General features: G+C 39.9%; 2 protein-coding genes and 1 long non-coding RNA gene across 21 annotated transcripts in view; 1 reads left to right on the top strand and 2 right to left on the bottom strand.

Annotated features, from left to right (window-relative positions):
* Positions 1-23,533, bottom strand: part of LOC108599566 (polyhomeotic-proximal chromatin protein) — an 89,136-nt gene that overhangs the window by 57,749 nt on the left and 7,854 nt on the right. For 8 of the 19 annotated variants that reach the window (XM_017986472.2, XM_017986471.2, XM_017986482.1 and 5 more), the window contains exon 2: positions 7,886-8,124. In XM_017986472.2, the coding sequence (XP_017841961.1) occupies positions 7,886-7,939 (54 nt within the window). In that variant the 5' untranslated portion in view covers positions 7,940-8,124. Of the gene's footprint in view, positions 1-7,885; positions 8,125-23,533 lie in introns of those variants that run through there. The other 11 variants (XM_017986464.2, XM_017986462.2, XM_017986474.2 and 8 more) reach the window with 5 other exon arrangements.
* LOC108599570 lies at positions 18,904-19,340 on the top strand. Its single transcript, XR_001915149.1, has 2 exons — positions 18,904-19,128; positions 19,184-19,340. It is a non-coding gene; the product is annotated as an uncharacterized LOC108599570 (long non-coding RNA).
* LOC108599569 (cytosol aminopeptidase) lies at positions 21,339-23,127 on the bottom strand. Its single transcript, XM_017986486.2, has one exon. It carries the CDS (start codon positions 23,047-23,049, stop codon positions 21,463-21,465), a length of 1,587 nt encoding a protein of 528 aa, XP_017841975.1. The 5' UTR covers positions 23,050-23,127; the 3' UTR covers positions 21,339-21,462.

Genomic DNA, 23,533 nt, shown 5'->3' on the forward strand with positions numbered 1-23,533 from the left:
TAGTTGCTGCGCATTTGTTGCATTGCATTTAAATATATTTTATTTTTATTTGGCACAATTTTCAATTTGTGTGTGTGTGAACTATCAAAATGAAACAATAAGCTTTATTAGCAAACGCGCGAGATAAAAATATTCCAATTGGGCAATTGTTGTAAAACTATTTGTTGTTGCTAGGGGTGGTTCTTATTCGTATATTTTTGGGTCTGAAGGATGTTGAGCGAAACGTAACGAAAACAGAAAATGCGCAAAAAACGATGAAACGAAAAACACAGCGCAAACGCGAGACACAAAAGAGACGAGGCAACACAAAAAACTAAAAAAAAAAAAGAAGCAAAAACAGCAGCCACGCGCTTTTTTAAATAATTTGGGCAAAGGGATAGCGCGGAGCGTTTCCAGTTGAATGAAATAAAGTGTTTATAATAAATTGGAAATTGCGCTCGTTATGTATGTTTGCAATTGTTATTATTGTTTTGCCACGTTTTCGAGGGGGGGGGGAGCGACGAACACTAAATAAATACAAAGACAACGCTTTGTCCATTGCTTTGCATGTTTCGTTCGTTGCTTGGATGCACTTTTAGTTAGTTTCATTTATAGCGCGGCGCGCGTGCTGTCTCGCTCTAACTACATATGGCATACGCGTCGGCCGTCCGTCCGTCTGTCAGCTCATCATCTGGCACACACATTGCTTACTTTTTGTTTTATTTTATTGAATGGACAAGACAAAGCACAATGCCGACAAAGCAGCTGAGCGTATGATGCTGCAAACAAGAAGAAGCAGCAGCAGAGAGCGCGCACAGAGCGCATAGAGAGCGTGAGTGAGTGAGTGAGTGAGCAAAGTCGAATCAGAAAAAGAGGCAGGCGAATGACGGCGCAAAAAGGATAAAAGGATGAAAATTGTGCGCAAAATAAATTCGCCAAAAAGGGAATATGCCAGGCCAGGCAGCATGTAAAGCGAGGGCTGCGACGGCGGACGGGCGGACCGAAAAAACATGTGGCGCATTCAATGAAATGATGCTGCCGCTGTCGCTGCTTAGACGACGCGGGCAGCGCGGCGTAGCTGGTTGGGACAAGAACAGACAGGCACAAGAGAAATCACGTCCCCTTGTGCCGTCGCCGCCAGCTATCGTCACGCAGCGAGAACGAGATGGCGCATCTATATATTTATTTTTAACTTTTCATTTCATTTTGTATCTGTGTACGCGCTGCCGATTCCGAATTGTATATGTAATGTAGGCGCACACAGAAATTCACAGAATTGCACTGCACTTTTCTTTCAAAAATTTTCCCAAAATTTGTGGCAAAATGTATTTTATATTTGCGTTTGTTGTGCTGCATTCGATTTTATTGCAGGTTTTTTTTTTCTTTCACTTGTGAAGCTGCAGCAGCACCAAAGGGGCTACGGACTTGTTGAGAAGAGGCGAGAAAAATACGCGCGCAACGCATTAACAATTGCCAACAAATTGCTGCTTCTTTTTTTCACATAACACATCACACAATATTCTTACACTTTGTTTATGTTAAAATCCTATACGCATGGTTGTCGAGACGATGTGAAGATTGGTTAACTTAGTCAAAATATTATTTATATTCGAGAGCTATACCCGCGCGCACGTCCGTTCAAGTCGGCGATTCATGTAAGAATGAGAGAGCAAAGCAAACGAGGCAAAAATCCGAGAGCAAAGCAAACACCGTAAGCGCGAGAGTCGCAGAAGTATGTGTGTGAAATCGGGGGTGGCAGCAGTGCGGAACTCTCTGTCATTCGCTCTCAAATGCGCTTTTTTCTCGTCAGATCTAGCCTTTTTAAGCGTACAACGGCGTGAAAATGTTGTCTATATAATAATAATTTAAATAATAAATAATAGTTAACGCAAGCAGACGTGCATAAAAAATAAAAGCAAAAAACAGCTGACAAGACAAGCTGTTAAGCAATGTAAGGCAAGCCGTTATTAAATTGACAGCACAACAGTGACTTTCAAACTTGCGCAGCACTGACAAAAATGTTGCAAACGACGAAAGCGCGAGAGGCGCACATGAGCGAGTAAGCATTTGGCAATTGCAACATGTTGCTAGGTACATGTTTTTAAGCAACATTGCTGCTCAGCATGTTAAGTAACAGCAGCGCCAAACTATCGATAGCAAACGCAAACTTGGCGCACAATTCAAATTGCATGAACAAATACGCTTTAACTTAAAATAAACGCCTAACTGGCAGTGGATGTTGCTAGCTTTGATTGCGTGCAATGATGCAATGAACTTAACACTTGCTGCCACATCAAATGGCAACTGCCACACTTGCGACAAATGGCTGCTGGCCATCGACTACACAAACAGTTTACAACGTGGCACAAATAGTATGTGGGGCTTTTAACTGTTGTTGCTGCCAGTGGCTGGCTGGGCTGGTGAATCAAAAATGCGGCATGGGGACAGTAAAACCAAATCAGAAGTGGCATGCCTCATTTTCGGTGGCCTGGTCGCTTGTCAAGATTGCATCAGCCTGTGCTCAGCTGCAGGGCAACAACAACATGTGGCAAAGGCTTATTAAACACAACGAACTGACAGCGTGGCGAGCTGAGCTGGGGCCGTCTGTATTTGAAATGCAAATAGCCTTACGAGTTGACAACGATGCAGCAGCAGCAGCAGCAACAGCAGCAGCAGTTGCCGCTAAAGTAGCAATTTTTACACTGCTGCAGCCTTGGCCGTGTGTCCTGTGGGTGCGATGCAGCCTTGTTGCTGTCAGAATGCGGCAACACCCACCCATCCACTTGCCACATGATGCGTTATGGCTTGTTTTGCTGGCCTGGCTGTGGCTGTGGCTGCATAAATGCAAATTGCAGGCGCAGGCAACTTTTTAATCCCTGTTGACCAGCAAATTGTCGCCAAGCGTTTGGGCCTGCAGCTAAGCCGATTGCCAGCTACAGCAGCTGATAAGTGCTTGGGGCTGAAGTCAACATTTTTTGTTTGCCAAATGGTTTTAGGATTAGACAAATGTATGCGCTGCAGATAACTGAAGAGCAAAAAAAAAAAAAAATGTTATGCGCACTTAAATTTGTAGCAAGTTTCAATTTGTTGTGGCAACTAATGCAGCGTTGTCCTTGTTTTTGTTAAAGGCGTAGCTGGAGCTGGAACGCGAGTTGATATATGGTTCGCTGCTTTGGTTAGGGCGCGGTCCAAGCAGCAAAGGCATGGCCAACAAACCGCAAACAATAACAAACGATGGACGGCAAGGCTTTAATACAAACAGCGAAGAGAGAGAGCGAAGGAGCGAGAGCGAGAGCGCGAGCAGCTGCTGCCTACAAAACAACAACTGTGGGGCAAAAGTGGGTGTTGCTGGCAAAAAAGGATTTATGATGCTTGTTATCGCGCAGGCAGAACGATGACAAAAGGTGGCCCAGGCTCCGGCTCAGGCTCAGACCCCAAGACATGCGTTGCTACCAAAAAGAGGAAGCGAGCTGAAGCTTAAGCTGTCGCCTGGCAATGGCGCGTAACGCAGATAAAATCTTCACACACACACACACACACACACAAGTGCAGCTTTGATGCTTCACACACGTGTTTATTCAACTGAAGGTGGCAGCCTAATGAGCCATGAGCTGCTGGCAGCCTCAAAAATTTACATTAATTAAATTTCAATAGGCAAACGCTTTGGCGTATTAAAAGCAACTAAAAGTATCTATTAGTCAACAATTTTAGCAGCTTGCCAGCTAAATTAGTCAATAAATTAAAGCCGAGAGCGCGCAAACGAGGACACACGACTTCCTGCCCAGCCAAGAAGCCATAACGAGCCGAAAAACATTGCATTAAAAAATCCATTCATTAAAATGGCAAAACGTGCGCTGCGCAGCCACTAAAATTTATGGCCCTTTGAAAGCAGCAGAAGACGCTGTCCAAACATTAAGGCGCATGGGAGTATGGGCGTGGCATTTGCGGTTGTCTCAAGTGGCTGTCCGCAGGTAAAGCAGGCGCAGCTTTAAGCCAAAGTTAGCTAAACGCCACTTCAGTCTAAGAGTTGAGCATAGCACAAAAGGATGCAAGGATTCAACTGAGCACTGAGCCAGTGGCTTAAGTGCAAGCGTAGAAAAAGGCTCTAGCAGCTTAGCTGAGCACTTAGAAACTTTTAAAATCGATTCTCAAGCGTTTTGTAGCTTCAACTGCATTTGAAAATATTTTTTAGAAGCAATAGAATTAATTTAATAAGTCAAGTTGCATATAGTTTAGTAAATAAATATAACAATAATAATTGAAAAAAATACATTACATTAAATACATTAGTTGTTAAATAAAATTTGAATTGCTTAAGTAAAAAAGTAAAAGTAAATAAGTAACAAGTTACAAGTTTATTTTTGCTAAGAGTTGTAACTAACGCGCATTTAAAAAAAGTGTAAGAGAGGTAATGTGAGGTGATGCAGGTATAATTGTTATATTTTAAACTAAGTTGTGTGTAAAATTCATTAAGTTAACTTTAATACGCTGAGCTTGAGCGTAGTTTGAGCTTGCGCGACGCTTAAAAACTTTGAAATGCATTTAGCTTTGCCTTAAAGAAAATTAACAATTTGTAGTACATTAAATTCTAAATAAAATGTAAGCAAGTTAAAAATAATATTTTTTTGTATGCTGGCTAATTAGATTTATTTTTGTTAAGCGATTTTGTTTTTAAAAAATTGCAGCTTTAGTTACAAAGCAAAAGCTGCAGCTTGTCGTAGCAATTGAGCTAAACTTTGTACAGCAATTTGTCAAGTGGGCAATATATTAATAAATAATTGTTAATTAATGTTTATAGTGCTTATATATTTGCCATTTAAACTTCTATGCTTTATTTGCTTTATTAAGACAAAAATTTGCTGCTGTATTGAGCTCTGCTCGTTGCTTACTTAGAGTTTGCTATATATATATATAGTATATAATATATAATATGCAATTTAAGCTACAATTGTGCAACAGCAAAATTAACTTTAGCTGCTCTGTAGCCAAAGGCAATCTAATTAAAGCGCTGACACTTCATAGGCGCGACATAATTACAAGCGATAAAATGGGCGTATTGCAATTTGTGGGCGTGTTGCAGTTCAATGCGCTCAATTATAAGTTGCACAGACAGACAAACAGCCGCCAGTGTGTGTTGCAAATACATTGGGGAACAGTTGCAAGCGCTTCAGGGAGACGCCACGTGCCATTAGCAAAGAGCAACAGCCTCACAGTCAGTCAGTGTGCATGTGTGCATGTGTGTGTGTGTGTGTGTGTGTGTGTAGGCCGAAAAGTGTGCAACATTTGCAAAAGTTAAAAGCATTTGCCGCTGCATCAGTCGAGTTTTTCTTTTGACTGCTTCGTTCGCTTTTCATTACAGCTGCAGCTTTTGCTTTATGTTGCTTTAGCATTTACAGTCTAAATAGTTTATGTGGCTTAAAACATTTGCAATAATGTAGATAGTCAAGCTGCTGCCATAATTACCAATGCCAAAGTCAATACCAAACTAAAAGCTCTCTGGCTCTGAGCTCTTGCCAAAGTGCAGCAAGTAGATCTAGGATGTGTTTTTGTTGCCGCGCACTTAATATATTTGCAACGATAATAAAATTCAATTGCGCACACACACACACACACACACACACACAGCAAATGAAAACAAAATAATGAATATACTTCGCGTATGTGCTAGAAAAAAAGAAGAAGCAGAATTGTAAGGACGTTGGCAAGAAACTTTGCCGCAAACTTTTTTGCTTTTTGGCCATAAGAAAACACAAAAGGGTAAGCTGTCTATTGCGCTCTCGCTCGCACACTTTTTGCTGCAGCGAACACATGTCAAATGCGCTTTTTAAAAACAAGTTTTTCCTTCTAGCGTAAAGTTGAACACAACAAAAAATAAAAAAAAAATAAACTGCAAACTGCTTATCTCGACAAAAAGCCAAAAAAAAACACATAGTGCAAGAGTGGGCGTGGCAGGCAGCGCTGCTAATGGTGCCAAGCAACCGGAAATGCCGCCATGCATGTCTGCGTCTATTTGAACAAAATGGAGGCTGTGTGTATCGTGAGCATCTTGATTGCCTTTGGCTGCAGGCTCAAAATTTATAAGAGCCTCGCTGCTTGCTTTTAGTTTTTAGTTTTAGTTGTTGCTATGATAATTTCCGCAGTTGCTACAGAAACAGAAGAAACGGCCCCATTGTACGTGATGTGTGGCGAGAAAGTATCGAAATACGTATACGTAATATTGGTATTGACATTTTGGCCATTGGCCAACTCGCATGCATGCTCTATGGGCCAGGCCAAAAGCAAGGCAATTGACTAAAATATGCTGCGACTGCAGACGGCTTGTTATGCAAGCGGGTTAAATTAATATAGCGGCCGATTTGACCTGAATTGGCATCCCTTAGTATGGGATGCGACTGCTCTTTATATATATAAGCAGCTAATAAGGCTGCCCAAATTTAGTTGAAAGCACTCAAAGCTGCGCACAGTAGTCGGCAAATCAAATCAAATTTAGAAGTTAGTTATCTACTCTACTTTTAATCTTTTGCTAACTTTTAATCGATCTACTACATACTGCAGCCAACTCAATGCTTAATTCTTCTATTTCATTCATTCAGTTTTTAATTTATGCCAATTGATAACTAAGTCGTGACCACTGTGGCTGCTCTGCCTTAGTATCTAATTATTTTCAGTTTATTTAGTTGTGTCTGGCTAATTGAAATAATTGTTGCATAGTTGAAGGCGCCAAAGCAAAGTTTATTGCGACACGCCCACAATTATCGCAGTGCATAACGGACAGACAGACAGTCCAACCTACCAACAAAACAAAACAAACTAAAACAAATTGCATGAAACGTAGCAAGTTAATTGAATTTTGGACAACGCAAAACAGCAAATAGTTGGCAGTCAAAGTATTGCATACCCTGTAAATTTAAGAATAGCCAATAGCTTTTGAATAGAGTTAATTATAAATATAGCAATGTGCGGTTTTAAAATCATATATAGGAAAAAATTATAATGTATTTGTTGCTAAACTTAAAATGCACGCGCAACGGCTTTTTAGCTTAGCAAAGACTGCAACCTAGAAATACATTCTGGCTTGTGTCTTGGCTGTAATGTTAGGAACAGCGAAAAGTGAGCGCTGCTAAAAAACCGTTTGGTGGCGCCATCTAGCCGACAACCTGCTTACTACTGATTTCAGCGATTTCAAGGCCAACTGATGTTTCCAAAACACACCGAAGCTTGGGAAAAGCGCAATTAGGCGATTCAGAGCCAACAAATGTTTCCGAAACACACCGCAGCGTGGGAAAAGCGCAATGACACATTAAAAACTAACCAAAACTAAAAAGAAAGCAATTATAAAATAATAAAAAACATACCCAAATTTCATGATTTAACTGCGGCCACTCTGAATTTATTGCAATACTTAATTTTTGAAGGAAAATTTCATGCTCCTCGTCGAAAATGACAAAATTTTTCCAATCCCAATAGGATGGAGTAAACTCTACTGGCCACTTGCCGTCCATTTTAAGTGTGATTTAATTAAATAATTAGGCACAAAATTAAAAGCATAAAACACAATTAAAAAAAAGGTAAATAAATTGTGAAATTAAAAATTAATACGACACACGATCGTCTATCGACGGTGGTAAACAGTGAACTGATTGACAAAAATACAAAAGCCCGCTGCACAAATTAAAAATACACCGCTGCGCTCCCGCTCTTGCTCTGACTCACGCTTTTCTGCCTTCACTTTTTTTCATATATGTAATATGAATGTAAGATGAATTTTAAACTCAAGAATCAAAGAGTTCTATGCGGTTGCTCTATTTAAAAAGAGAGAGAGAGAGAGAGCGAGCGAGATTACTGTCTCATTGGCTAAAGCCTCTAATGCGTGCATGTATTGGTAGTAAAATAAGTCGGTACTCACTTGTCTTTGAAATTCCATTGCCGGTAAATTACCGGTCAATTCAATAGCCGACATATTTCGCGAAAATTATGTTAAGTTTAGTTTTTGTGATTTTAAACGTGCGCACTGTACTTTGTTGCAATTGTTGTTGCACTCGTTTTTTGTGTTCCTCTGTGCTACTTTGTTGACCTTGTAGATTTTTTACTTTTTCCAGTTATGGTTTTGCACATCTCTTTTGTTTATGTTTCTGCAGCTGCATACTGTAAGTAAATAGCAATTATTATGTGTCAAACGAGTTTTGGCTATTCTTATTGTTTATGTCATTCGATTAGCGCTTAAGAAAATACAAATGGAATTGTTAGCATTGTGGTTTTATATTTTAATTAAGTTTAATAATTGTCTTAATTTTGCGCAGTTTTCTAGTAACGATTTATTTTCTTTTATTTGTGTATCAATTTGTTTAGCTGTACACACACACACATACCATATGTTCATGTATTTGTATATTTGGCTAACTGAGAGCACTCTCAGTGGGAATGTCCTCTATTATCTTTCTGTTGATTTGCGTTTCTTTTTTTTTTCACAACAATGAATGTGTGTGTGTGTGTGTCAGGTGTAGGCAAGCAATTGCGTACTATGGGCAAATTTGAGCAAATTCTATATTTGAAAGCTCGAATTTGTTGTTTAATAATTAAATTTTATATTAAATATATTAATACTCTTAATAATTATTAGAATTGAATATATTAAATGTGTTTATGCTGTTAACCTGTTAAAATTAATTAAAAATTCAAATCAGCAGCAATAAAATTAATTTTTACAACAAATTGAGTTCCTCATAATAATTTTATATAATTCTCAATTCAATTGCTTACTACATTGCAAAAACATTGCACACAAAAACGTCCCATAGTGAGTAGTGTGTGTGTGTGTTGATATGTGTCTAGCTCAATGCAAATTACACAAACAATTTTTCGAATTTTTTTTATTGTCTCGACTGCGCGAGCAAAGCGACAACACTTTGCTGTGTTTGTTGTTGTCTTTTCTCGACTTCGAGCTTTGTTGTTGTTTTGACAAAATGCGTGCACTTAAAAAAAAATTAAAACTTCTTGCACTGGACATACGAAATTATCAAACTTTGGACAAGCAAGTGATGACTCATTTCTTTTCAGTGTATGAAATAAAATTGAGTTAACGGCATCTTTACTTGTGTTAGTGTTCTCGAATTAGTATATTGGTGATTTGCTCTTCCCAATGCAAGCGCTTGGACGCAGTTAGTATCAATAAATTTTAAAAGAAATTGTAGTAAAATCTACATAATATTTCAATTTACAGTTTAGTGCAAAAGTAAAAACGGCTTATAAATCTTTTTACACACAAAAAGTCAAATGAACATTTGGGCCAGCAAATCAAATGTCCCTTGGCGTGGCCAACTAAACTACACGTAACTTCACTTAGCCATCTAACTATAGCTATCTCTAGCGTCGACCTACTGTATATGTGTGTGTGTGTGTGTGAATAAAATGCACAACATAACTTTGTCTTGGCCAATAGCTATTAGAAGTGCATTTGCCATGTTGCCAGCTACATGGCAAAATGGCTTTAATGGTCAGAGATACAGTCTACAACAAACATGAGCAGCTTGAACTGTATGTGTGTGTGTGTGTGTGTGTGGCAAACGGAAATTGTGCATATTTTACTTAGTTTTTGCCGCTGAAATGGCAAATGGGTGGCAAGCAGGGCTAAAAGGTAGCCAACTGGCAAATATTTGTAAAATCAAACGCGCTGATTCTGTAAGCAGAGCTCGCTCTCGCAGCTTATGAAACGTTAAATGTAAATAAATTATTAGCGCAGCAGCGTTGGGGCCATGTGTGCGGAGCCACTTCTTGCCACGTGGGCAGCTACATGTGTTTGTGGCATGGCTATTAATTACTAAAGCGCAACTCGCAGCATTGTTGGCTTTGCCTTAAGGGTGCGAACAAAAACAAGAAGAAAAAAAACGTGGCAAAAGTAGTTGCAGCATACTAAAAATGTGGCATGCAACGAGTAACGAGACAATTACCGCTGGGAACGACACCAGAGTCAACTGATGCCCGCTCTGTTGGCCAAACATGCAACTTTGAACAGCTTTACATACACACACACACACACATGCATACATAGCAAACAATTCAGCGCAAACTTTACGCTGCTTTCTTTCAACTGTGCGTCTGTATGTGTGTGTGTGCAACGTGACTGTTGTAGCAGCCTTACAGGCGTGGCAGCCTGCGTAGACAACGTGTTAAGCTTCAGTGGTTTGCCATTGCAAATGGGACACATTAGCAGTGTTGCAACTTGCACACACACACACACACACACACACACAAAAGAAGCAAAAAATGTTGCAGCAGCAGCAACAACTGCCTGCGGTCTGCTCTGAATCCATTGGCATGTGCCAAATGTGTCAACAGCATAAGTCGCTCCACTACTGAATTGCTTCATTTCTCTGCTGTGTTTGCTGCAGTTTCACAAATTAGTTGCTATTTGCCTTGTTTTTGCTTTATAGCCTGCTACCTGCTGCTATTAATTGCTGTTTACCCAAATCTTAAATCAATAAATGTTGCCAAATATTATAAACGGCTTTGTATTTGCAATAAATAAGAGGTCTAAGCACAATTAATTGCTGCTGATAATTTGAGCGCTCGAGTTTCACTAACAATGAGTTTAAGTTTTGCTTAGCTAACTACGCTGCGTATACTTAATTATAATTGTAATTTGATAATCTTTCATTTGATACACAAGCCATAAGCACAATTAATTAATTCAAATTAAACCAATTTGTGTGCTGCATAAATTTTCATTTAAACATTATTAATTAGTACAGTCGCAATTGATTTAAAAAATGCTGTATATATATAATATAAATGAAACGTTTTAAATAAACTTAAGTAAAAGTAAAGCAATGTGCCAAAATATATAAATTATATAAATGCATTAAATATTAGAACAGCACATACAAAATTTGGCGCGCTTCACCTCCGCACTGTTTGAACATCAGGAGACGACTAAGCGCTCTCGCCCCCGCTAAGCTGTCGACTAGTTAGGGCAGACGAACTACTCTCGCAACTGCGCTGCCAGCAATGCGTAAGTTGAGATCGCAGCTGAGCGCGCGCAACAGTGAGAGAGCAGCATTGCCTAAGCTGTGAGCTGCGCTGCCAGCAATGCGTAAGCTGAGATCCTAACTAGTATGTGTGTGAACACTCAACACACACATAGTATGTGCGTGAACACTCAACACACATATTCTAGTTAGGATCTCAGCTTACATGAAAAGCGCTGCTGAGCAAGCAAAAGAGAGAGAGAGAGAGAGAGAGAGAGAGAGACGACTGAGCGCTCTCGCCCCCGTTAAGATGTTGACTACTCTACTACTACTGTCGCGACTGCGCTGCCAGCAATGCAGCTGAGCGCGCTCAACAGTGAGAGAGCAGCATTGCCTAAGCTGTGAGCTGCGCTGCCAGCAATGCGTAAGGTGAGATCCTCCCGCAAGAAAAGCGCTGTTGAGCGAGCCAAAGATAGAGAGAGCGCCCTTGCCTAAGCAGTGAGCGCGCTGCCAGCAGCTTGTGACGGTTCTCACACGAAAAGCGCTGCTGAGCAAGTGAAAGAGAACGGCCTTGCCTAAGCAGTGAGCGTCACTGAGCAAAGATGGCGTGAACTAGTAATATCGACTGGACATAAAATAATTTTCACGCTTTACCTCCGCACAGCTTGAACGCCTGGAGACGACTGAGCTCTCGCTCCCGCTAAGCTATCGACTAGTTAAGGCATGGTAGAATAATACAAGGTAGCGGACTTCGCTCTTCTTTTTGAGTGCTTGTACTTAGCTTCATTCGCTCCCGCTCACACCGTATACAAAACGAAAACAGCGAGAGCGAGAAAGCAGCAAAAAGGAAGAAGAAGCTAAGTAACCTAAGAGCGCAGTCCGTTACCTTGTATTATTTTACCAGACGCGCTACTCTCGCCTACAGTCGCAACTGCGCTGCCAGCAATGCGTAAGCTGAGATCCGAAAAGAAAAAAGCGCTGCTGAGCCAGCGAAAGAGAAAGAGAGCGCAACTGAGCAAAGATGGCGTGAGCTACAAATATTGTTTGCTACTATTTGAAGCATTGATGCCATTAATAAACTATTGACATATTTTTATAAGCTTCGCAGCACATTTAATTTGCCATAAATTAGTTAACCATCATTTTTATTTTATTTAAATTAGTTATCTAATGTAAAAAGTTTAACGTTAGTAAATTAGTTAGTTGAAAAAGTTGCAGCCACTAACTGTGTGCGCATTTAAAGCTCAGCCCTTTGACCTTTAAAACAACTGATTAACTCTGAATGGGCCAGTTGCAGTCGCACTCGCTACACTTGAATGGCCTTCATTTGCAGTGCTTTCCAATTTTCCTCTTGATTGCTTGCATCAGCTGAATAATGCGGCAGTTTATTGCAATTGGCATTAGTCAACCTCAATTCCCACAGATGCAAAATACACTAAAAATGCAAAAAAGAATTGCCAAGGTATTGGCACTTGCAAAGGACGTAATATTTTTAGATAGATTTAATTTTTTTTTGTTGTGCTAGGAACCTTGCTTGACGCTTTGGGGTCGTCAGTGTGTTTTTTTTTGGGCCGAGGAAAGTTTTATGCGCGTTGCTTGTTTATTTGTTTGCTTTCCGTTGTGCTGTTTGTTCAGCTAAAAAACAGCGCCCAAGGCAAAGCCAAACAATAGCAAAAACAACAGCAGAATTTTGTACTGCCACGCGTAAAATATTTCTAAGAAATTCTCTTATGCTGCATGCAATGCGACTTATGACACACACGTAAATATATACAGGGTGTCGCAGAGATGGGTCTAGGATTGGACTAGGATAACTGATAGCCTAAGTAACTTAAGTCGACTGAGCTAGTTTAACTTCAATGCAGTTATTTCATATCAAATAAGTGCAAAGTTAAACTCATTTTAATAGAAATATAAATAATTTCAATAGCAATTTTCATTAAAATTTGTTAAACAATCGTCTCTTGGTATAAAATCTATTTAAATCAGAAGCCTTAACCGCCTCAGATTATGCTCTAGTAATTTTAATTGATTACAATTACCATAAATTTGATAAAGTGGATTGAAATTTAATTGGATTGAAATTTGATAAACAATTAGAACAAAATTCACCAAGCAATCGGCTCTAGATCTAAAATCAAGTTAAGCTTATATACATTACATTATAGCCTAAGGATAAGGGTCTGAGTTCTAGTAATTTTAATTGCTACTACAAATTTGATAAAGTTGCCTACAATATGCGAAAGTTCTAGTAATAAAATAAAAAATAAAATTCTAAGTAGAAAATTTGCCATTTTTATTTGCTCAAACTTAAACCAAAGCTGTGTGGACACCCTGTATTTAAGTTACACACACATGCATAAGATATTTACGTTGTTTTGGCAACAAAAGCGCGCCAAGTTCATATTTTTGTTAGCATGAATATGTTGCTCTTAGCCAAATATTGCCACTGGGCGTACTTTACTTAATTAAATTAAATTAAAATTAACATTGAATTTGAATTTTTACAGCATATGCATAAGTCTAAACTGGAAGTTGTGACTAAGTTTAGCAGCGAGTGTCGCATGTTGCTTTATGATTTTTAATGCGGCAACTGCAGTGCTCGTAAATTTACGCAGCGCAGTGTTGAATGTTTAGTCTGCACACACACACATTAAACAATTTCATGTATGAGCACACACACACTAATACACACATACTACATACTGTCTGCCTGCAGTGCCATTGACAAGTAGCTGTAGCAACAATAACAGCAACCCACCCACCCATTGTGCGCTCAGCTCAGTTGGTAATTTCGCCAGCAGCATTTTTCTACACTTTATGGAACATATTTCTTGTTATGCTCTTGTTGTTGTTGTTGTGCTTGTCGTTGCTGTTCTATCACTGTGGCTTTTGATGCTGAGAAATTGTTGCTGGCTGCTGCTGCTGCTGCTGCTACCAAAAACATTGTTGCCGCCATTAAGCATTGTGGGCTGCATGTCTAGTTTCATTTTAAAATCACACACACAACTGTGTGTGGCTTTGCTAAATGAAGCAAGTCCTTGCGCCATGCAACAAAATTATTAAAGGTGTCTTGAGCTTGAGCTTGAGCCTGCTTTAATGCCAATTTAGCTGTGTGGCCCATTGTTATGCTTTGCAGCTTTTCGTCTTGATTAGTTCTATGCCCTTAGGGGCATTCACTGATTGCCTATTGTTGCTTGTTGCCCCTAAACAATAACAAAAATAATAATAAAAATACGCAAGACGTTGGGCTTTAATTTTCTAATGACAGCAGACAAAGTTTTGTTAGCCAAAAACTTTGCTTTCGCACCTGCTTGGCATTTTCTAATTTGGCCACAAATATTTGCGCTCGTATTTTGTTTCTGCGTAACGCGCAATTTTCCAATTGCAACAACTTTGGTCATTAAACATTTGTTTGCACATCAAATTAAACGCGCTGCTAAGCTGCCCCAAGAAAGAAAAAAAGAATTACACACACACACACACACATAAGCACTAGTGAGTCGCTCTCTTTTACTTGCTGTATAACAGTTTTTAGTGCGCTCTCTCGCTCGCGCTCAGCTTTTGTTCTCTTGCGCTTCATTTGTTACTCTTTTGCTGTTTTGTTTACATTTATAAATTGCTGCCAAGGCATTGAAACATCAACATTTTGCTGCTGCACTAATCGTTGTTGTTGTTGCTGTTTGAGGTTATGTGATTTATTGCTTTCATACTATTTTTTTTTTGCTTGTATGTCATTTACGTGACCTTTAATTAATGCAAGAGCTGCTGAAGCTGAAGTGCAGCTTAGTTGATATACAGCTGAATTATTAGGGATTGAGCTGCATACTTTTAAACTTAATTAGTTAAACACTTGTACTACAAGTTAACTTATACACATAACACATTTTATTGTAAGCTTAAAGTTTAAATTGCCAAAAGGCATAAATATGCAAATCTTATTATAAGATTTGTCTGCACAGTTTATGTTAACAGCAACCCCTACAAAGTAGCGCTGAAACTATTTAGAAATAAATTTCAGCACAAGTGGCTTTCATTTCTAAATTTGTTATATAAACAAGCATTTTAAATGCAAATGTGTGTGTGTGTGACATGTCGATATGAGTCCAAGGGTCGATAAGCAGTTGCGGTTTTGCTTGCTTTCTTTTTCGTTAACATAAGCAAATAATTTAAATATTTCTGTTGGCAATGTGTGTAGTGCAGCATTTTTGCAGAAAATTACATGCGGCTAGCCAGCAGCACACACACACACACACAAGCAGCCCAAAGCCGACAAAAACACATGTCACAAAAAATGTAAAACTTTTCCATTTTTACACAAATTTGTAAGCTGCGTTTTTGCACATTTTATTTTGGCAGTGAGCAAAGAGCACAAGAGAGGTTATGCCAAGGCTTTTAATATGCATAAACAAGGACACAGCATGTACGTATGTGTGCAAAAAATACACACACACACACACACATACAGCGTTTATATATGCATGCAAATAAACTTATGTAGGTAACGAAAAGCGCACATAAGTGACGACAATTTGCCAGCAACTCACACACACACACACACATACACACTCAAACGTTTTAGCTGTTGCTGTTTGGCGCTGCTGCCATTAGTCAAGCAGCTAATTTGAATATAACATCAAGCATTTACATTTTCATTGCCACAGCAAAGTGCAATTCATCTAGCGCTTGGCCCATCAATCAATTTGAGCTACAAAACAACCGCAAGCAGTCATTAAAATCTAAAGCTTGCTTAAACTAAGCCAAAAGCATGCAACTTGCAATGCCATTTTAATTGAGTTGGCTGCCCCATGCTGCACTTGAAACGACAACAAAACGAAAAAAAGAACGCAGACGCTACAGCAAATCCATTGAAACTGCACACACACACACACACACACACACACACAGAGCATGGCAGAGCGAGCAGCGAGCGCTCGTTAAAGTTTCTACGAGGTTTTTGGCGCATAATGAAGCTGGCACAAAAGCCAAACTATTGCCAGCAATAAGTTGAAAAGCAGCAGCAGTGTTAAGATTTCCATTGCTGCTTTCCATTGGGCGTTCCGCGGCTATATTTGTTGATTGATTAATTTAATTGCATATTTTGTGTTAAGCTGCGCGCACTGCACAATTTAATGTCATAAATTAATCATTTTAATAAAGTGCTTGGCATACAGCAAAATTCCATTGCATACCTGCAGGCGCTGCTATGCAAAACTTAAGTGCACTTTAAGTCTATGCAAAAATTTGCTGTGCAGCCAAAGCTGTGCCCAAAGTTTTGCGTAAATTTCGCTACGCCTTGCATACGCATAAATTTTGCTGCATGCAGCATGTGGCAACAAGACAACAACAACAACAACAACATAATGCAGGCAAGTGGTTAGCAAAAAAAAAAAAAGAAAAAAAATGTCAACGGCACTCAGCAGCTCTCTTTAACACATTGCTGTCGTTTCAGTGCCAACAGCCTGCCTGTCCATATCAAGTGACAGCATAACATTTTGTTGTATGAGGCACACAGCTGAGCTGCTGCTGCTGCTGCTGCAAAAAAAAAGTCTTAATTGGATAGCCGAAACAAAAGCAAAGCGAAACAAAGTGTTTTCTTGCTGTTGTTTTTATTATTATCTGGTCCACATAATGAGCCGCACAGCAGTCATAACCACAGAGCTAGAAACATGAAAGTGTCATAGCTGGCATCAAAATTAAAATAGCTAAGCAGCTGCGCCACCCTCAAGCGCAAAGCGCGTCTCTGCTTACAGCTGCGCGCAGCTAATTTCGCCCTAAGAACAAAGCAGAGCGTAGCTTTAGCTGTAATGAGGCGAAATACACAAAAGCTGCGTAAGCCAAAAATGGCTCAGAGTAGACAATGTAAGTTGGCAAATGCGAATGATAAGCCAAATATAATTATGAAGAATTTTTAGTTAAGAATAAAATGAAGCATATATATGTACATTGCGTTATAAAAAGCAGTTAGCTAAGCATTTAAAAAATCAAGTAAGTCGTTTTTCAATTAGTTGTGTCCCTTTAAATGAATAAAAACAAAAATGTATTGCCTACTTATGTGGGCAACAGCAATTCAAAATTAAATTGAAAGCCAAACCTAGCAAGCTAATTAGCTACTATTGTTTCAAATTAAATAAAAGCTTCAGGTAAAATAAACAGCATTTAGTTTAAATCTGAGTCTAGATGTTCTATTTTTAATAGGAATTGGCTAAAGTTGCCTACAATAGACAACAGAACGCTAATTATAGACTGTAGATGTTTCTATTTTTTTATAGAGCAATATGTACATAAATATCATATATTGTTTAAATTGGCTGTAACAATTCAAGCTAAAAACTAGAAAGAGACCCAATTAGTTTGCAATTGTTACCATTTCTATGGCAATTTGTGTGAAAATATTATTTTGTATGTTGTAAATTGCTCAAAAATTCTTTGGAAATTTATTAACTTGATTATGAAGTTGACTAAGCGCGCCCATTGTATAGCTGGAACCGGAAGGCAATGCACACATTTTTCCAACAGCTTCAGCCACGTTTTTATTTTTTTTCTCTTTTGTTTCATCAACTATGCAGAGAGCGACAAGCTCGGAGCAACTAAAATATTTAGTTTAAAAGCAACGCGCGCGTCGCGACGTTAATAAATTTAAAAGTCATTTGCTTAAGAATAGTTTGCTCAGCAGCTATTTACTTTTAATTTGCGTCGTTTATTATGCAATTGTGCAAACGTTGACTCGACAAGCAAATTATGGCTTAAGCACATAAATCAAGCCAAGGCTTAGCCACGTTTAGTTTATGCTCGCCGAACATAATAAAAGCATAGCGCAAGCTGAAAATTCAACGCAATTATGTCAATAAGCCAAAATGGCAGCAGCAGCGGCCAGCGACTACAAAATTTCCAAACATTAATCATTTGCATGCTGCGTGACTGGCACAGCAAGCGGTAGAGCTCGTAATAGACTTTTGCGCTGGAGGCGCCTTCAAAAATGTGCCACAAACAAACAAAGAGGCGCCACACACACACACACACACACAAACAATGCACAGATTCGCGTACACTCGTTATGGAACTTATTAAATGCCAATCTTTGCAGCGGGGCGAGCGCGCATATTGATAAAAATGCTGGACAGCGCGCCATAGGCAAGGCATATGCTAAACGAGAAACGTTTGGGTGGAGTGGAGCGCCTGTTATTAAAAATACCCTCAATCAGCATAAACAGCTGATGCATAGATAGCAGCCAACTACTACACAAGGCCATGTGCTCATAAATTGTTGCCAAAGCAACTATTATGTGTGTGTGTGTGCGGCTTATCGCCGCAAGCGCATCAGCTAGAGAGCGGAAGTTGAAAAGCAGGCAAGCCAACTTAGCGACGACGAAAAGTGTAAAGCTAAAGCGAACTTTGATAAATAACAGATGAGCAGCGAGTGTAGCCGCCATGAGGCGTACAAGTTGCTTATTGAAAGTATGACAACGTAGCTGTGGCATGAATTCATCAAATATTTGTTAAACTTGCTGCCAGAAACTTTTGTCAACTTAACTGCTGTGCATGTCATGCATATTAAATTGCATATGTTTCAATGTGCAGCAGCAGCTTGATCAATTTACACTCGTTGAGTTTAATTAAATGCGCTTTAATTAAGTCAAATATTAACCCTAACTTTGTCATACGCTTGCCAGCAGCACTACAAGTTGCTTTGATAGATGAGCCAACAGCCAAGCTATAAAAAAAGGTAGCACAAGCAGTGATGTGATTGGGGAATTTGATTTATTGGCAGGCAAACAAAGTTTCATCCCAACACTTGACGGATGGACGTTGGCTTTAAACTTGAGCAAAAGTTCATTTGCATATTGACACCCACACACACACACGCTCACCCACTTTGTAGGTAAGTCAAAGCTTGAGCATTCATCAGTGTTTGGTCGCATGTGTCAGTCAGTCAGGCCAGGCGGCTGTGAATTTATTGTTCAATCAAGAGTTTCAAATTATTTTTAGTAGCATACACTTTGCTAGTAAACAGTAAAATCAATTGCCAAATTAGTTTCAGTGCCATGTATCGTACTCTAAGCTATATGCTGCCCATAGCAGCGAATCGTATGCGCAAATTGGAGCTAATACTGTTGAATGTAAAGCTGCCAGAGCTCAGAGCGCAAAGCGTTAAGCCACGCCCACAGCCAGCGTCAAGCAACTGGTTAGCGCATTTGTTTATTTATCATATATATTAATGCTAAAATATTCTATTACAGTTAATCACAGCTGCTGCTCAGTGTATTGTGTACGTTTTTGCTTTGTGCCTGGTGTATTCTTTATTTTTAATTACTTTTATACTTGTCTGTTTGTATTTCGATGTCGCTGTAGGTGTAAAAGCAATTGAAAATTTATAAAAATACATTTGGAGAGCGAGTTACTGTTGTTCATTTTGTTGGCCAAACATTAATTAAATCAGCACAAAGCACACAAAGCTGCACTCTTCAACTCAAGCGCGTTGTGATTGTGGCATGCAACTTGCTAAGTCGCTTACACAATATTCTAAGCACACTTTGCTAGGCTTTTGTGGCCGGGGCGGCAGCCTTTGAAGCAAACCATAATTGAATTTGTCTTTGTTTACAAACAAATTATGGCTTGGCAGCCAACAACACTGCGCTGTGTGCTTTAATCAAGTTAATGTTATTGCTTTACTTTACTTTGGGCGCGACACGTACGACAAACGGCTTAATAAAAACAAAAAGTGTTGAATACCGTTCAATTTATTGCATTAAAAAATGTAATCAATTGATATTGCGGCCACAACATGAAGCTGCTGCTTTTAAAAATTCAATTGCGTTGCAGGACATGCGGCTCAAACTGTAAATTTATGCGCATGTATGAGTGTTTTCTTTTCATAAATAACAGTCTCTCTCTCTTTCTTTTGCTGCTGCTGCTGTGTACATTGCCAGAGATGGCTAATTCCTTCGTAGGCAGCACAGCATGAATTTAAATGAAATTCCCATTCAATCAGAGAGCGCCACACACACAATTAAAATACAGACTATAAAGAAAAGCTACTTGGGCAGTCGAACGAGCGTCGTAAATTGATTAAATTAATTTAAGTAAGAGATAAAATCAATTTGGCGTATTTAGCTTTCACTTTTTAGCTTATTGCTTTACACTTAGTCAGAATTTAATAGTACATTCCATCAAAGCGTTTCAAGCTGCACACTTTGGCCAATAGAAATAGTTTTGCAGCAATTTAATTTCGAATGCCATTTGCATTGCAAGCAGTTTGAGCCAGTTGCAATCAATGTGGCCTAAACTATGTTTGGCTGAGTGGCAGCTTTGCCTGCAGCTGCCAAAGCCAAGACACGATTACCTGATAAACAGATTCAGCTTATATTATTGAATCGACATGCAAGTAACAACAAGAGCAATTCCAAGTCACGCACGTGCACCTGATCCTTTTTTCTTTCACAGCTATAAAAACACACACACACACACACATATGCATGTGTTGTTGTTTTGCTGTTGTTATTTATGATAATTCAAAGTAATATCCTGCAGCAATTTAATCAACAACGACAGCCACTCAGGCCAAGAAGCTGTGTAAATGCAAATATCCTTTTTGCAGCAGCCCTGTGACATCCCAAAATGGCCTAAACGTGTCAAGTGTTGGCACAAGCAGCGATGTGTGTGTGTGTGTGTGTGTAAAAATGTTCAAATTTGTTTATTTAATTGGTTGGTAGCATCTATGTATAGATGTTACGTGTACTTGGCTAAAGTGCTAGCATAAAATTTTAGGCTTGTTTAAAAGCTGGCATTGATAATAAATAAAAGCTTATCAGCTGAATTTTGTAAATATAAAGGGTAATAACTGCAAGTTTCTATTCAAAGCATGGAATTGTTGTTTGTCGTTATTTAAATTTAAATTTTGTTAGCAACAGCTGATCGTCTGCTTGCTATTAAAAATTTATGTATTTAATAAATGTAATAAAATGCGCAGCCTGTAATTGTTGCTTGGTGTTTTTATTATAGCCGCCCTCATAAAGAAATTGAACTCCTTGCGCAGTCAAGTCAATATTTTCATAGGACATACATCTTTTATTAAAAAAAAATATGTAAACGTTTATTTTCGTGGTCTGGAATTGTTTGCCGTCATTTCATGTCAAGCTTATCAACTAAAAGTTACTAGATGACAGTTGCAAACAGGCGCTTACATACATATATATTCAAATATATATATAATATAAAGCAAATTTCTATTCCCTGCAATTTTTAGTTGCTATTTTAATTTAAATTTGTCTAGTGAATGCAAACTTATTGCTCATTGATAATAAAATGGATAAAAAAACATGCTAGATGACAGTTGCAGCTTGGTTATGCAAACAAAAGCTTTTTGCTACAGCACGTTAATTAAACTATAGCGCATTGTTGACAAACAAAGTCAATACTTTAATAGGACATACATACAACACGTGTCAAAATCAAATCTCATACTTCTCTACTACAGCTACAATCCTCGAACTCGCTCTAGATCTGTAACATTAACATCTTATTTTTGTTCCGGACACGCCAGCTGATAAAGGAACTGCACCAAGGTTCGCGTCGGTCGCCCAGTCATGCGCCAACTGCTCAAATAGGGCACAATGCCATACATGCTCATCATGCCAGTGCCACGCGTATCCAGATGCGCCCAATCAGCGCAGGGCACCAGCTCATGCAGCACAGCTGCAGCCAGACAGCTGCTGGCCAAGCCACGACCATCGTTGCTCAGGTCATAGCCCAGCTCATCGGTCACCTGCTTCTTGTAGTAATGCCAAAGTGGCAGTCGCCAGACCCGATCGCCGGTTAGCGAACCAGCGCGCTGGAATTGCTTCCAAATATAGTGGGAGTTGGAGAATATGGAGGTGGCGCCACCGCCAAAGGCTTTCTTGGTGCCCATGCCCAGCGTGGCAACGTCTACAACCAAACGCGGCTTGTAAGTTGTTTGTCCATAAATCAAAGGATCCGCCATAACCACTACGCCCGCCTTATCCAGATCGCGTATGGCCATGGCACGCGCATTGAGCAGCGTGCAGACATCACCCGGCTTGGTGGCCATGCCCGAGGGCATGTTCTCGCACAGAGGAATAATCAGGCAGATGTTGATGGGCAGCGACAGCGCCGCAACGCAGCGCATCATAGCAACGCAGGCAGCGGCGCCGGACATGCTGGCGCGATACTCATCCATGTCCTTGCATGGGCGCAGATTAATGCCGCCCGAGTTGAAGGTAATGCCTTTGCCAACAAACAGCACAGGCTTGTCCTCGGGCGAGGTGCCGCAGTAGCTGATCTCCATAAGCACAGGCGGCTCGCAGGAACCCTTGGCAATCATTAGAAACGAATGCATGCGCTGCTGCTCTATCCAGTCCATGGTGCGTATTTCCACGGTGATGCCGCAAGGACACAGCGCATCGACAGTAGCCTGAGCAAATAGCGTGGGTGTCATGCAGTTGGCGGGAGCATCGCTTAGACGACGCGCCAGATTCTGCGCTTCGGCTTTGAACAGACCACGCGTCCAGCCATCCACGTCGCCAGAGTCATGCAGCTCCAGCTTGGGTGCTGCCGGTCTATTCTTCTTGCCCAGCATGTCGGCATATTGCCAAACCGCCAGCGTTGAGCCCTCCGCCGCCTGCTCGGCATAGTCCATGCTATCCACATGAATTTCCGTGCAGCCCAAATCGAATAATGATCTAGCGCCAATGCCAGCGGCAATGCGCACATTCTCCATGCCCTCGTCCAGCATTTCCAGCTCATTGAAGCCAACACCTTCCATGCCCACGCCCACTATGGCAATGCTGCGAAAATCCGGATCAATGTTGTTGAACACTTTGCCGCGTCCCAGCTTGCCCACAATCTTTGTCTCGCATATTAGCTCGACCAGCTTGCCGCCCAGTCGATCGTTCAGCTTCTCGCCCGCCGACGTTAGCTTGGGGTCCTTGTCGCCCTCCTTGAGATACACACCAACGACCAGTCCCTTGCCGCCGCGCGCCTCTCCGCCACCGCAGGCATGGCGTATGCCATTCCTATTGACTGCCACCAGCCGACGGAGTGCGGGATTGTTAAGCATTAACATTCTCAAGTTGCGAACGTTCAGCATATTCAAGAAGCGAGTGGAAAATAAAGCTCACGCAAAAATTTAACAATAACCAAAAAATAAATGTATATTTTTTTCTTTTTGTTGTTCGTCTTGAAAAAAAAAAAACACAGAATAGCTACACAAATAATTTTGAAATAGACTTATAAGAAAAAAAATACACGAGAAGGAGAACAAGACACGAGCACTGTTAACACTAAACTAAGTGAACAAATTTTGCTGCTAAATGAAGTGAGTTCCAAGAAATGTGACAAAGAATTTCCAGATTACTTGGATGCCAAAGTTTGTAAAAGAAATGTGTGTTTAGCTCGCAAAGCTTTACAAAAAGGAGTTAGCAACACAAAAGGAAAGTAAAATGAAATTTCTTAATTAATTAACAGCAGTTGGCCAACAAATAGATTGACTCACACTAAATTAATTGCATTGAGACTTTATTAGATAATAAAAAATATACAAATCAAACTAAAGCATTATATCTGGCATATAC

This window comes from Drosophila busckii, chromosome 3L (assembly GCF_011750605.1).
Source record: "Drosophila busckii strain San Diego stock center, stock number 13000-0081.31 chromosome 3L, ASM1175060v1, whole genome shotgun sequence".
NCBI lineage: Eukaryota > Metazoa > Arthropoda > Insecta > Diptera > Drosophilidae > Drosophila > Drosophila busckii.

What these genes read in the sequence shown, in the direction of transcription:
- LOC108599569 (XM_017986486.2), bottom strand. Translation starts at nt 23,049, where the DNA reads ATGCTGAACGTTCGCAACTTGAGAATGTTAATGCTTAACAATCCCGCA.